This window comes from Erpetoichthys calabaricus, chromosome 2 (assembly GCF_900747795.2).
Source record: "Erpetoichthys calabaricus chromosome 2, fErpCal1.3, whole genome shotgun sequence".
Lineage (NCBI taxonomy): Eukaryota > Metazoa > Chordata > Cladistia > Polypteriformes > Polypteridae > Erpetoichthys > Erpetoichthys calabaricus.
Window position 1 is genome coordinate 220239013 of NC_041395.2, and position 14422 is coordinate 220253434.

Genomic DNA, 14422 nt, shown 5'->3' on the forward strand with positions numbered 1-14422 from the left:
AAGCTGAGTTGAAGACGGGGTTAGAAAAGCTACACAATGCTCTGTCAGCCCAGTCAGGAAGCACATGCACTTTATGTTAAGATTGCTGACTTCTTTCACAATTATTGACCACAGTGAGGAAATGGTTAAGTCTCTAAGGATCTGGGCCTCTGTGCTGTGAACTTTGCCTCTCAATTGTTTGCTATTTTTAACCCTGAAATCACAAGGTAGTTGATGTTTCCATGGAAATGAGGGAGACTGGTCCTGGAGAGACTGGCTACCCTCCAACTCTGCCTGGTGGCTCACAGGCGACAAAAGGAACAGGCAGTGTGCTTATTGACTAAACAGCAGCTTCTGCAGCACTCCTTGGATGAATTATTCTTTTCACTCACTCTGCTGATCGGTCTTCTGGCAGTTATGTAAATCTAAGGAAGTCATAGATTTGTGAAGAGCACATATGTGTGGGTCATGTATTTGAAAAGTTTAAATTCTGAACAAGGCCATGAGTGCATGTGGATTATAGTCAATCACTGTGTCAACCGAAGCAGGTAATGTAACCTGACTATGCTCCACTTCTAAAAAACTGCATACATTATAATGCATCCTAATCTTGTAAATAACCATAATATGCAGTGGCATCAGCTAAATGTACAATAATAATGGATTTTGAAGACAACCTGCTTCAAATTACAAATACGCAACTTGGCCTATTGGACAGAAAAGTAACAATTCTCTTTCATAGGGCAACATCTGATTTGTTACACCTTTGCAATTTGGCAGCTACTATGAAAATGATTCGACTCTGAAAGTTAAATTCGGGCACAGCCTATGCCACTACACCAGCACAAATGTACACATAAATGTGGAGCCAGATTGCCTGAACAGATACAGAAATAAGAAAAGAGGCGTTGATAAAGATGGCCTTAAACTGAGATACACATAAGACCAGAAATATTGGAAGGAGTGAGATACAGTATAGAGAACACAGAGCCAGTAAGGCAGGCATCATTCTGCTGCTGCTAAGACAATATATATATATGTATTGTCAGACATATGCGATTGGGAGGCAGCTAAAGGGCCTGAATAATAGTAGTACCATGCCAGACCAGGGGTTGGGAAGCTGCAGTGACTTTCTCTCTCAATCCTCTGCAGACCATCCATGGGAAATCTCACTTGCTTCTGGCTCATATGATGACATCACCTCCGGCACCGGCGCCATTGAGCTCAGCTAAGAGAAAGCTGGAGTGCCTTCAGGAAAACCTCTGTGTGTCCTATAAGTCAAGACTTATTGTGGAGAGACCTGAAGATGGTATTATACAGATTGTTCCTACCCAGTCTAACAGAGCTTTTTTATGTTTCTGCTGCTATATGCATTTGAATTGAATAAAGTTTACCTAATCTAATCTAATATACCCATTCAATCAATCTGAAAAATCGTGAAGAGGAACCCACCCCTAGGATTCAATGGTATGTACCTACTTCTCTTCCTCTCAACACCAGTATGCCATTTTTTCTACCTATCTGGCTATTATTTTGGGCAAGCTTTAAGCGGTCCTTGAGCTATATATTTTTAAGGACATGGGGACCTTGCTGCTTTTATGTACAGACTGAGACATCATAGTAATTAGAGCCTTAAGATTTAAATGCCACTGCCCCAGCATCGGACCATTTAATTTTACTACAGTTTATACAGGTGTGGATTAACACATGAACTTGTAAAATGCCCCTTTGAGGGGTCAGTTGGCCTAGGACAACAGAAGTGGCCATTGAGCTCCCAGATGTTCATGTTTTGCAGGAATGCAGTTAATTGTAGATTGTGATTTCCACTCCTTGTGACAGTGCGGGTCAGCTCCTTGCTCCTTATTCAATAAAGGGAGCCTCTTGAACCCGACGCCATCAGTACCATAACTGAGATGAGAGTGGCTGATGAGGACAAATCACACTTGGAGCAAGGGGATGGTGTAAAGGTGAGCCAGTGCTTTTATTAAAAACCAAGTCCAAAACAAGAGTTCAAAAAATGTACTGCTCCCAAACCCATAATAAATAAATAATCCATAAAAAGGTGTATCTGTGGAGGTTAAAATCACAATAAATAAATCCATTAAAAACAAGGTTAAAATCAGCTGGCAGAAAACGGTCTTTGCTAAAAAAAACCCAGTGCCGCCTTCTTCACTGGCGGCTCCTCTGCTTATCCCATACGGGCCTTGCAGCAGAGGAGTCGCTCTAACAGCAGACACAGCTGACTTTCCTCAGGTCCGGGTCCCTGCCGTCTCATGGTTATGGAAAGGCTCCCTCTCCAGACCTCGGCCTGGGTCTCCAGTGGCCAGGGCACTCACACTGTGGCTCTCCTCCCAAGCTTCCTCAACTCCTGCTGCCTTCTTGGTCTTCCACGGCAAGCCATATAAACTCCTGTTCACTCCCACTCCTCTTTGCAACTCAGCTGGAGTGACCTATTCCAACCTCTCCCCTGAGTGTCAGCCACACACTCCTCTTCGGGGCTCACTTCCCAGCTGCCTGCTTTGTCTCCCACGAGCTTGCGCTCCTCAGCTTGCTTACCCCTGCACCGGCTCAATCCGCCTTTCTTTCTTTCTTTCTTTCTTTCTTTCTTTCTTTCTTTCTTTCTTTCTTTCTTTCTTTCTTTCTTTCTTTCTTTCTTTCTCCTTTTAACCTCCGTCTTTTCTTTTTCAATTCTTCCCGATTCCCTGATTCTCCTCCTTGCACCCGCGCTTCCCCTTTTAAAATAGGGACATGGCACAGCTGTGTCGATTATCAGCTTCCGGTGCCAATTAGGGTCACGGGCGATCTTGTGCATATAGTGTAGGGCCATCCACTCCCGCATCACACCTTGGAACTGCTCTCACCACGCTACCACTCCCTCTCCTACCAAGACGCAAGTGTGATGATTATTTATTTAAAAAGATCACCCGTGGACTGCACTTTACCACACTCCTCCACTGTCAACTGTCCATATTGCAATTATAATGTTAACAGGTATTTATATTTTTTGTCACTTAAATTCCTATACAAGCATTAAGTGTGATTTTTTATTTTATTCTGATAGTCTGTAAACACTAAGGTTTAATGCTGCTATTACAGTATTATGGCGCTCTGAACCTATACTAAAGTGAAGAATGCTATACATGAATAGATTATTTTGCTTCATAAGAGGATGGGCCGTGAAAAATATAAGCAGCATCTTTAATCTGAGCCTGTAGTGCAAAACACCCCTAAAGTGGGACAGCTAGAGGAAAGCCACACTGCTGTTAGATTTATGGAGGAATCTTAGAAGTAGCTGGAGTGCTGAAGACCCAAAAGGATGAGTTATCAATTAATTTTTCTCCCCACCATGGATGTCACTGTGCATGTAGATGGCTGGCAGTAGTTCTTCTGTTTTAAAGAATGAGGCAGAAATACAAGCCTTCTCCCTAATCCTTTAACTAAATCTGAAAGATCTGATTAATTTTTAATGTTTAGATCCACATAATTTTTCATATTTCCATTTACACATTGAACATGTAAATGTGTATTACACATTAATATGAATCTGCAATAATATATCTGACCAACATCTCATGATTTAAGCTTAACCTTTATGAAAGATGCTTGAAACAAATTGAATGTTTCTATTTCAGAAGTATTGCTATTGTGTAAATGGCAAACGTGTAGCTTTGCATAAATCAATTACAATCTGCTGTTTTTAAACTTCTGCAGAGGGCCTACTTTTAAATTATTAAACAGGCTGTCATCTTCCTGAGGAGCTTTTCTGTTCATAAAATACTAACCAATGCAGACATTTTCACACTTACTTTCCATGTACAACATTTATTAATGTGCTGTAAATGAGCAGATCACCATGTATGCTGCATTCACAAGTAACAGGCTAGGAAATCAAAAATACTGATGGACGAAGATAGCGGAAAGAGTGCATGCAGCCATGGCATGAATGCATAGCAGGAGAATATTTTAATATTAGGGAGCTTGAAAGCCTAGGGGAATGATGGGACTTAATGTCCAAAATTTTAACCAATAGCAATAGCAACAAAATGTTGTCCAAAATTTTAGCTGTGCACGTTACACCATACAGCCTGCATTTAGGATAATGCATTAAAGGGTGTGTTTTTGAATTATGACAAAAATAATAGCTGCTAGCCTGAAATAACTTCTTACTTTATACTCTTGGGAGGCACAAACACTTTGAGAACATCTTCAAGGCTCCAGTAAGGTAGATAATATCACCTTGAGTAGAGAGGGAGTGCTGTCATTAAATCATGCTCATCAACTTAGCTCACCATCTGGACAATAATCGACCCATTTCCCAGTTTCACTGCAAAGCCCTGCCTCTTCTGGGATGGTGATATGAAAGTCTCAAAGCTACCAGAAGTAGGCGTTGTCACACATGTGTGCATAGAAGACAGTTGATGGGCCCGGATATGTGTGATTATCTGCCAGATCAGAGGTTGGCGCTGTCAGATAATACTCAGCAGGAAGTCCCGTCTGACATTCTTGACCTCACTTCCTGCCAAGAACATTTATAAATGCCATTTTGTTAAATTTGCTTCAGTTCTGTATTGAGCTCAATCTGAAAAGGCATATTTGCCTTCATCTTTTTCATTACGTTTCAAGTATACTACCTTAAATCTTTTTTGTGGCCTTTATGGTTCCATCACAGCATTCAGTGAAGAACCAGACTTGGAGGACGACATAACTTCTTTGTGAATTGATGGAGGCCAACCTTTTTGCACCTGCACATGTATTTTTTTTCCTTTTTGATTTGAACCCTATTAAATGGGGATTGCCAGTTGGTACCCATCTCTTTTTCTACATAGCGATCATTTTTCCTCTTATGTTCTATGTAATCTCTCCATAGGCTCTGTGAGACCTTTGGTTGGGCTCTTCCTGTGAATGTTTATTTTAAATAGTGGTATATGTCATAGCAGAGGTTAAAGGCTTGCAAATTCCATCCTTTCAATAATTAATGTACCATAATAAACCAAATTACGGTCACAATTAAGAACTATTTTGGATTCACTCTTCACAAAAGAAGGAAGCTGACCTGAAGGAACTGACTAGTATTCACTATACTCATAAATGTATGCAAATATATTTAAGATCTATCTATCTATCTATCTATCTATCTATCTATCTATCTATCTATCTATCTATCTATCTATCTATCTATCTATCTATCTATCTATCTATCTATCTATCTATCTATCTATCTATCTAAAGTCAAATCAGACTCATCATTTAATCTGACATTCACATCATGACCAGTGAATTAGTTTCCATTATATTCCCCCACATGTACTGTATGGCTTACACTGAAATGTGGGTGACTCAAGTATTCATGCAGTGATGAAGTGTCCTAACTTGTGCCTAGTGACAACCAGACATGAAGTGGCTCATTCTTGCATTCCATACTTGTTTTTTTGGTTGACTGATTTTTAAAATTCTGTGTTTACTGTGGATGTTTAATTCCTTTTGAAGCTTGATATATTTTCCAAAATGTTAAATTTTATTACTTTCACTCTTAATAGTTGCTTTCAGTCTGAAGCTGTGGATCTACTCTGAACACTGGACTTGTTGACGTCTTCTGCCGACTGGCTCAATAGTTTATCTGTCTTCTGGTTATTTGGTAGTGCTCTGTATTTTGGACATACTGTTCTGTAACCAAGTTTAGTAAATTTTCCATGCACTTTGGTATTTTTGCACCGAAACAAAACACAATATGCAAAATAAAAACACAACTAAAGCTAGAAGCAGTGGTTCAGTTTACACCCTCCATCATTGGACATCAGTGTGGCCAGATATGCACATGATTAGTATAAAATTTGCATTACATTGAAAACCATTCACTAGAAAAAGCAATAACTGTGAAAGAATAGATTTTGGTAACCTTGAGAAGCTTCCACGACAAACGTATGAGTAAACAAATCCCAGAGTGTGTCTGATACAGGATGAATTGCTGGTTTGGTGAAGTCTGGTAAAAGTATTGTGACACATGTTATTCTTATAAATTTGACAGTGAGAAGATGCCAGTAATGATGAAGAATCTCAGAAACAAAAACCCAAATGGATACTGCAGCAGGCATTTGAAAAACAGCTTTACCAATTTCAGAGATGTGGATTGTTGGGTACCTCTTTGGACCATGGTCCAAAAACTTTCAGAAGCTGGGCACCATTTGCAATGTTTTTTCCCGTGCTGCCATTAACCAGTTGCTGTTGCTAAACCAGTATAGACTGGTGTCAGACTTGAGCCACTAGTAATGTGGTGAAGATAGGTCATCAGGAAACAAGTTTTGCTTTTCCTACTGCTATTATGGCCAAGTTTGCACATGGAAGGACAATGGTACAGTCAAACACTCAGCTAGAATACATTTCCCATGTACAGTATCTATCTATCTAAGGGTTGGGATGGACCAGTAAACTACCATCTGCAGATGTTCTATGTGATTTAAATCTGGGCTTTGACTGTCCCACTCAAGGACACACAGAGACTTGTCCTGAAGCCACTCTAGCATTGTCTTGGCTGTATGCTTTGGGTCAATGTCGTGCTGAAAGGTGAATTGTCACCCTAGTTTGAGGGTACATGCACTTTGGAGCAGGTTTTCTTCAAGGACCTGTCTGTATTTGGCTGCTTTTATCCTTCCCTCAACTCAGACTAATCTCCTGTCAATGCTACTGAGAAACACCCTAACAACATAATGCTGCTATCACTATGCTTCACTGTAGGAATGGCACTAGGCAAGTGATGACCAGTGCCTGGTCTTTGCCAGACATAGGTTTTGGAGTTCTATCCAAAAAGTTCAATTTTTGTATCATCATTTAAGAGAATCTTTATCTTCATGCTCTCAGAATCCTTTAAATACCATCTGGCAAACTCTGTCATAAACGCTTGATTAATGGAGTGTTGCTGAGATGGTTCTCCTTCTGACATGTTTACCCATTTTTCCTTCTTCTGAAGCTTTATTAGAGAGAGCATTGGATCCTTGATCACTTTCCTGACCAAGGCCCTTTTTACTTGTTACTCAGTTTGGCTGTACGGCCAGCTCTAGGAAGAGTCCAGGTGGTTCCAAACTTCTACCCATTTCTCAATTATTGTGGCCTACTGTGAACATTCAAAGTTTTAGAAATGGTTTAATACCCTGATCTAAGCTTTACTACAGTTTGAACACCTTCTTGTGTCTTGGTCCAGGGAGGTCCATGGACTTCACAGTTTGGTTTTTGTCCTGACATGGATTGCAACCTTATATATCAGGTGTTGCCTTCCTAAACTATATCCAGTCAATTCAGCTTTCCAGGTGAACTATATCCAGTCAGGTTCTAGACACATTTCAAGGATAATTAAAGCAAACAGAGTGCCCCTAACCACAATCTGGTGTGTCACAACAAAGCATCTGAATACTTCTATGAATGAGAGATTTCAGTTTTTAATTTTTAATAAATATGCAAGCCTTCCTGAAAATATATTTTTACATTGTCAGTATGGGTTACTGAGTGTAGATTGATGGGCAAAATGGCAAATTTATCCATTTAAAATGAAAGGGTCGGAATAAAATCTGAATCCACTGTATGAGTGAAACCAGTAGAACATCGGTATTCTAAAATTTGGAAACCTAGCCAGGCAGTGTGGTCTTGGGGATAAAGTACTGTCTTCTAAACTTCAAGGCTACCATTTAATTTCTACCTGTGGCTCATTGTGTGACCCAGAGCAAATGATTTAAATTGCCTGTGCTCCAGTTGTAACAAATGTATATGAACAAATTCATAAATGCCATCATAAATTCCCTTGAATGAAGGAGCCAGCTAATAACTTCTGTTAAAAATATCAGAAAAAAAATTCCTTGGCATCCATGGAAATTGGGCCACTATTTCTCAGTGCAACTTTTATCACAGAACGTAAACCCTTCTTGGGCATGGCCCTTCTCTTCATTGTGACTTTCCTTCTAGAGCAGAGGTCCCCAACTAATTAACTTCTTTTGAATGAATTTTAATTGACTTGTTTGTTAAGATCTGTTCTCCTGAATTTCTTCATCGGTCCTCTGAATTGCTTTATTTCTTTCTGAAAGTGACACCCAAAAATAAATGAAATGTAAAGTGTGTGAGCTAACAGAAGACCATCTAAGTAGGGGACTCCAGCCAATTTCACTCCAACCAGCTGCTTAATTAGGCGCTGATTCTTGTTGTTAATTAAACCCTTTCTTTAATTCCATGGCTTGTTATTGCTATCATTGTACAATAGCACACATTTCCAAAATTGTTGATTTTCTCTCTTTTCTCTTTAAAATTTTTTGGGGACCTAAGCAGATCAACATTCATAAGACCTTCATCTTTCTTTATTTTAAAATATTGTATGATAGACACAATTTGCTGATTATGTTTTGGCTCATTTTGTATCTCATTATTGTTTGCCAGCTATTTAAGGAAAAGAAACATTTAAGGGGTCTGAGTCTTGAAGAGCAAGTCAAATAGAATGAATTCAAAAGAAGTTAATTAGTAGCAAAAACAAGTCACTAATTAAGAAGAGGGTTAGAATGAAAACCTGCTGCCACTGTGGCCCTCCAGGACCAGAATTGGGCACCCCTGTTCTAGAGCTGTGCTTCTGCTCTGCAAAATAGACTAATGGTTTATATTCTGGATGTCTGTCTATATTCAAATATTTGACCATTTCACTCTCCATTTTATGCTTCTCATATTTTCAGAAGCTGGAATTATGATTTCGAAATGAAGTTTAATGTGCTTTCTGTTCTGCCCTTCAGACATGTGGTCTTGTGTCGTGTAATCACAAATAGTCTTTTGACCACTTCTCCGGACAGCAGCATGGCCTCTGAAATCCTTTACTCACAAATGAATGTCTCTGACCTCAAGGGCCAGGCTTCTATAGGTGGACAACCACATTGCTCAGCAGCACCATAAATGTCTGAGGACAAGGTTTTGTTATTTGACCGATGTATGTAATGAATGTGTTGCTGTGAGTATAATAAAGCAAATAGTGTCCAAGACTTTTGGAATACTCTGCTTCCATCTAGTGGTAGAAATGCCTCAATGTTATGTACCAGTTAAAACGATAAACATCTAATACAATATTACTGCAAGGAGCACTCACACACACTGGGAATGAAAGGTAATCTGTCAGCAGTGAATAACACATGTACCTATAGTTGGAATTAAAATACAATAACCACATAACAGTGCCAGCTAGGCATTCAATCTTCATACCTAATTTATGTTGTATTTGTGTGCTATGAAAGGGAGGCTTGAGCTGTTCAGTAACATCCTAACCTGGAAGTAAATGTTGTAGTCACATCCTTTGCACCATCAACTGCTTCAAGCTGCTTCTCCTGAGGGGGGTCATCCATTGGGAGGGTGTTACCAGAGCCGGAATGTCCAAAATCTGTGATTGTGTGAGCAGAGTCTGTCAGACTGTGCCCTTCACTCTGTGCCAAAGGAGCAAAGCTTAGCTCGATGAGTTTTGCACTCTGGCAGATTTGTCCCTGGATCTCTGGCGTCAGTGTCGGCAGGTCAAAGCTGAATACAGGGAGGCTGGATGTTAGCAGTTCCTCGCTGTCCAGACTACTGTATGAGGTTCCCTTTGCACGATGAGACTCCATGATGTTTTCAAAATGCCGGCTGAAGGTGTCTAGGCCATCTTCAGAAGGCCGCCTTGGGCCTACCAGTATAATGGGTGATTTGAGAGCAGGGCTAAGGGGAGAGAAAGAAAGTTGGAGGTAAGTAACATCTGCAGATTCATGATGGATCAGCACACTCATGTGATTGGGGGATTGGACCAGAAAACAGGTCTAAATAGTAGAGTTAAGATTTGTGGGTTGAGAGGTGCAGTACTGAAATTTCACTACTTTGGAGTTTAGCTTGAGGAACTGCAGCCCTTACATACTGAAGCTGGATTTACTAAGATCTCATAAAAACATATTGGGATCTCATAAGCTTCAAAAGAACTGTAGTTCTAATACGATGAAACTGATTAAGAGGAAAGTTGTTGTTTTGAAGATATACCTCCTGGTCTTTCAGGATATATTTATACCAACTTCAACATTGACAAGACTTTTATAAAACATTTCATATTGCTGCTTAGAGTGGAAGTAGAATGACACACCTCATTTACCAGATGTTTCATCTTCTAAGGATAAAATCAGAAATCTGGCAACTGCTTGTCAACAAATCCTCAAATGGATTTAAAGTGGTTGGAGCAGAATGGGTGTAAAATGCATATTCTGAAATTTCAATTACTGCTAGTCAGCAGAAAAAATAATCAGATAATTAGGGCGATGCCATCAACACTCACAGCTCAATTCCATATACCCAAAGCCCCCCTTTTTCATTGCAACATTTCCCCAGGACTCACCACTCTTCGTTTTCTTTCTGGATGGTGTTGCTTCTCCTTATAGCTTCTTTCTGTAGACCGCCTGGATAATTTATAGCCTCGTCTAGGTCTTCTTCTTCATCAGTACGATCATAATTAAGTTCTCCCACAGGGCTAGTGGTATTACCAGAGCTTTCTTGCATGCTTCGATTACTGCTAAATGCCGAATCGGTCTCATCCTGCTCTCCCAAAACCTCATCGATGTTTGTTTCCCTGTAACATCGCAGAGGAACTGCATCCAGATCTGTCTCTGAGTATTTGATAGTCCGCCTGATGATCCCAGTTTTAGCAGATGGACCAGTGACTACAGGTGGTGGAGTCACCAACTCCACCTCCACATGCTGGACACTGTGATTAGCCAGGGGTTGGCAGATCTCATCCTCATTATCCTTGAATGGAACCCCACTAATTCTGGTTACCAACAATGAGTTTGGTGGAGTAGGGGTACTGCAGTCTTCGCTAGGAGATGTAGTAGATGAACCTCTCAAACCTGTAATGAAACACAAGAAGATTTATCTACTGATGATTTAAAGTAACCTGTAAATACATTGTGGATTTCAAACAGGTTTGGCCGGTTTTATAACTATGTGTTTAATAGAAAGATTGGTCTTGCCATGGGTTATGAAACTAGCACCATCCTTAAAAGTCCTCATTATGAGACCAGAAGATCTGAAGAAGAATTTTCCATCTAGGTGGGCAAAGATGTTCTCCTTAACAACCACCACTCAAAGGTAATTTTCAAATGTAGGTGGAAAAGACCATCGATGGAAGTTCTGAACTGTCCTGTCCAGCGACCTTGAGCCTATTCTGGTAGCAACTACATTTAAACTAGACTGGTAGTGGAGGAAAGTACCTCTTTTTTAAAACAACCTGAACAAGCCAGGCAAACGTACTTTGGTGAAAGCATTTTTTTTTCTCCGTGACTCAACACATTCACCTGTGGCTTGAATCAATGCCAAAAAACAATGTTCTCTGCTTTTGGAGTTTTATTCTTCTTTACTTACTACATGTGTTTCTATCCACTCTGGTATGGATGGACCTGTCAGTCATCCTACTATGGTGGCCTTCAAACATTTGACCAAGTTCTCTTCTATTTCAAATCTAAACTGAGATGCTTAATCCACCAACATAACCTTATGTTTCATTTATTACTCTGATGTGAATAAAGATCATGAGATCAATGCCAAGATGGTTGCTAAATTTGTGCAGCTGCACACTAACAAAACAGATCTAATTTTTGTGGTACAGTGATCCCTCGCTATATCGCGCTTCGCCTTTCGCGGCTTCACTCTATCGCGGATTTTATATGTAAGCATATTTAAATATATATCGCGGATTTTTCGCTGCTTCGCGGGTTTCTGCGGACAATAGGTCTTTTAATTTCTGGTACATGCTTCCTCAGTTGGTTTGCCCAGTTGATTTCATACAAGGGACGCTATTGGCAGATGGCTGAGAAGCTATCCAGCTTACTTTCTCTCTCTCTCTCTCTCTTGCGCTGACGTAGGGGGTTGTGAGCAGGGGGGCTGTGTGCTGCTGCTTCCTGAAGGACGTGCTGCACGGAGCTTCGCATACTTAAAAGCTCAAAGGGCACGTATTGATTTTTTTTATCTGTCTCTCTCTATCTCTCTCTATCTCTCTCTCTCTCTCTCTTCCTGCTCCTGACAGAGGGGGTGTGAGCTGCCGCCTTCAACAGCTTTGTACCGGCGGTGCTTCGCATACTTAAAAGCCAAAAAGCCCTATTGATTTTTTTTTTGACTGCTTGCTTTGCACTCCTTTGAAAAGGAAGATATGTTTGCATTCTTTTAATTGTGAGACAGAACTGTCATCTCTGTCTTGTCATGGAGCACAGTTTAAACTTTTGAAAAAGAGACAAATGTTTGTTTGCAGTGTTTGAATAACGTTCCTGTCTCTCTACAACCTCCTGTGTTTCTGCGCAAATCTGTGACCCAAGCATGACATTCTAAAAATAACCATATAAACATATGGTTTCTACTTCGCGGATTTTCCTACTTCGCGGGTGGCTCTGGAACGCAACCCCCGCGATGGAGGAGGGATTACTGTATTTAATTCTAAAGTCACATTAGGAAAACTGATTTTCAAATTCTCCGTATTCTTTCCATATTCACTATCACTAACTTTACCTCCATACTTGACACTATCTTTAACTTTGAATCTCCCATCTTGACTGAATTAAAAATGTCATCCTGTAGTCTGTGACAGTATGACATGGTTAAATCTTTCCTAACTATGTAAAGAGTGGGCCTTAAAATTTGTGCATATTACTTTGGCATTTTAGTGATAAATATGTATTAAGATTCACAAAACACTGAGATGTCCCATTGTGTCATTCTCTTCTCATTTATTTGTATTTAGATGATCTCGTAATCTACTGTCTGTATTATATTCTTGTGCTGAGCACATTGTATAGCTGCCCTCTTGGAATGGTACCAAATTAAATAATGATTGGCTGACTAACTTGACTCATTTTATTTTATCTGCTACTCTTCTGCTTCTATCCATTTTACCTTTGTCCACTGAAGGGTTGCTCTCCTGGTGATTGGAGCCAAACAGAAATTCCCACTTTGCCCGGGCGATTTTCTGTGAGTGCAACGAGGGCCCCATTTCTGCAGAGCAGGATGCGCTGTCCAACTAGAAGACCAAAAATAACAGAACAAGCATCAACATTAATATAACTCAGTCTATATTGGTATAGTGCTCTTCACTAAGAAGTGTGCTGCTTAAGAACTCTGTAACAAATTCACAAGTACAATGCAACCTGTATTTACAAATTACTAATTACCTAATGTGTGCAAATAAAGGCACAGATCACTTTAAGCACATGCTAAAACAAATCAGTTACAAACTGATTAACACAAACAAATTCTAAACTATGTATTGTATGTCCATTAACATTAGCATTGACCTATGCCCTGTTGACAAAGGAGGAGAGGAAAACAAAAACCCTGGTCAGCAGCATCACTGGAGAAAATAAACCTCTGGGGTGTTCCACAACAAGTAGTAATGCATAATATTAAGTCATGGAAATGACAAGGAGAAATTTAAAAGAGGCATATCTGATGAAAGAAATAAGTAAACCTTTAATGTAAGCCTTGTAATGGATAAAAGTGGTACCTCTGTGTTTTGATGGCTTACTTACCATAGGCCTTTGACAGAACACTTCTTAGGCATGCTGTACATCATGAAAATTAATTTCCCGGAGCTTCTAGGAACATGCTAACAAAGAATGTTTAAAAGAATTCCATATATAGTATTTTGTACACACATCCCTTGAATTGGTGTCATCAGTGCAGAATGGCATGGCCATGTTTTTGTGACACCCATTATATTTGTACAAAACTGAATGTACAGCAAAACTTTAAAAAAAAATGTGAGAAACAAATGATGTTTTGTTTTGCCACTTGCAAAATGTGCAATTGGTACACTGTAATGGACAGACCAGTGTCTCAGCTGTGATCAACTTCCTTCTCTAACATACAGGGTGGCCAACATAATGAACTGTGCAGAAGGAAAGAGCAACAGCACTAGCATCCCAGCAGCAATAGATAGGAATTACATTCCCAGCTGGGATGTCAGAGGACAAAATGGATGGAGCATCCTTACTGGGATAAGTAATGGACTCTTTCCCAGTCGGGATACAATACATATGAAACAATGGGAGACTGCCTTTCACATGCAGGTTGTTCCCCCATACACTTATGGGGAACCCTGGTATGGACAGACACAGGGCAGCGTGAGAGTTTTGGTCCCATAAGACTGCCCTTTTTGGTTCCATGGGGGCTGCCAGGGGGAGCCATCAGGAAGTGAAGGCTCAGTTTCCACCTGACTCTGAAGTGATTTCCAAAGACAGCCAGTTGGGATTGGAAGTACTTCTGGGTTTGGGCTTAAAGGAAGCCCTCCACTTCAGCTGGGGAGTCAGAGTCTGGAGAGGAGATGGACAAATCTTGTTTCAGAGGAGTGGAAGTGAGAAGGAGAAAAAAGGATTGTGCAGTGTGAAAAGAAGCCTGTTTAAAATACACTGATAATTAAATACTTGTTTTGAAC

The 14422-nt window shown here is 40.1% G+C and overlaps 1 protein-coding gene across 1 annotated transcript in view; it reads right to left on the reverse strand.

Moving 5' to 3' along the window:
- The window catches only part of psda (pleckstrin and Sec7 domain containing a), a 176935-nt gene that overhangs the window by 155215 nt on the left and 7298 nt on the right, over window positions 1–14422 (reverse strand). The window contains exons 2-4 of the mRNA XM_028793390.2: window positions 12886–13009; window positions 10343–10850; window positions 9262–9681 (exon numbers count right to left, since the gene is read on the reverse strand). Of these exons, the coding sequence (XP_028649223.2) occupies window positions 9262–9681; window positions 10343–10850; window positions 12886–13009 (1052 nt within the window). The remainder of the gene's footprint in view (window positions 1–9261; window positions 9682–10342; window positions 10851–12885; window positions 13010–14422) is intronic.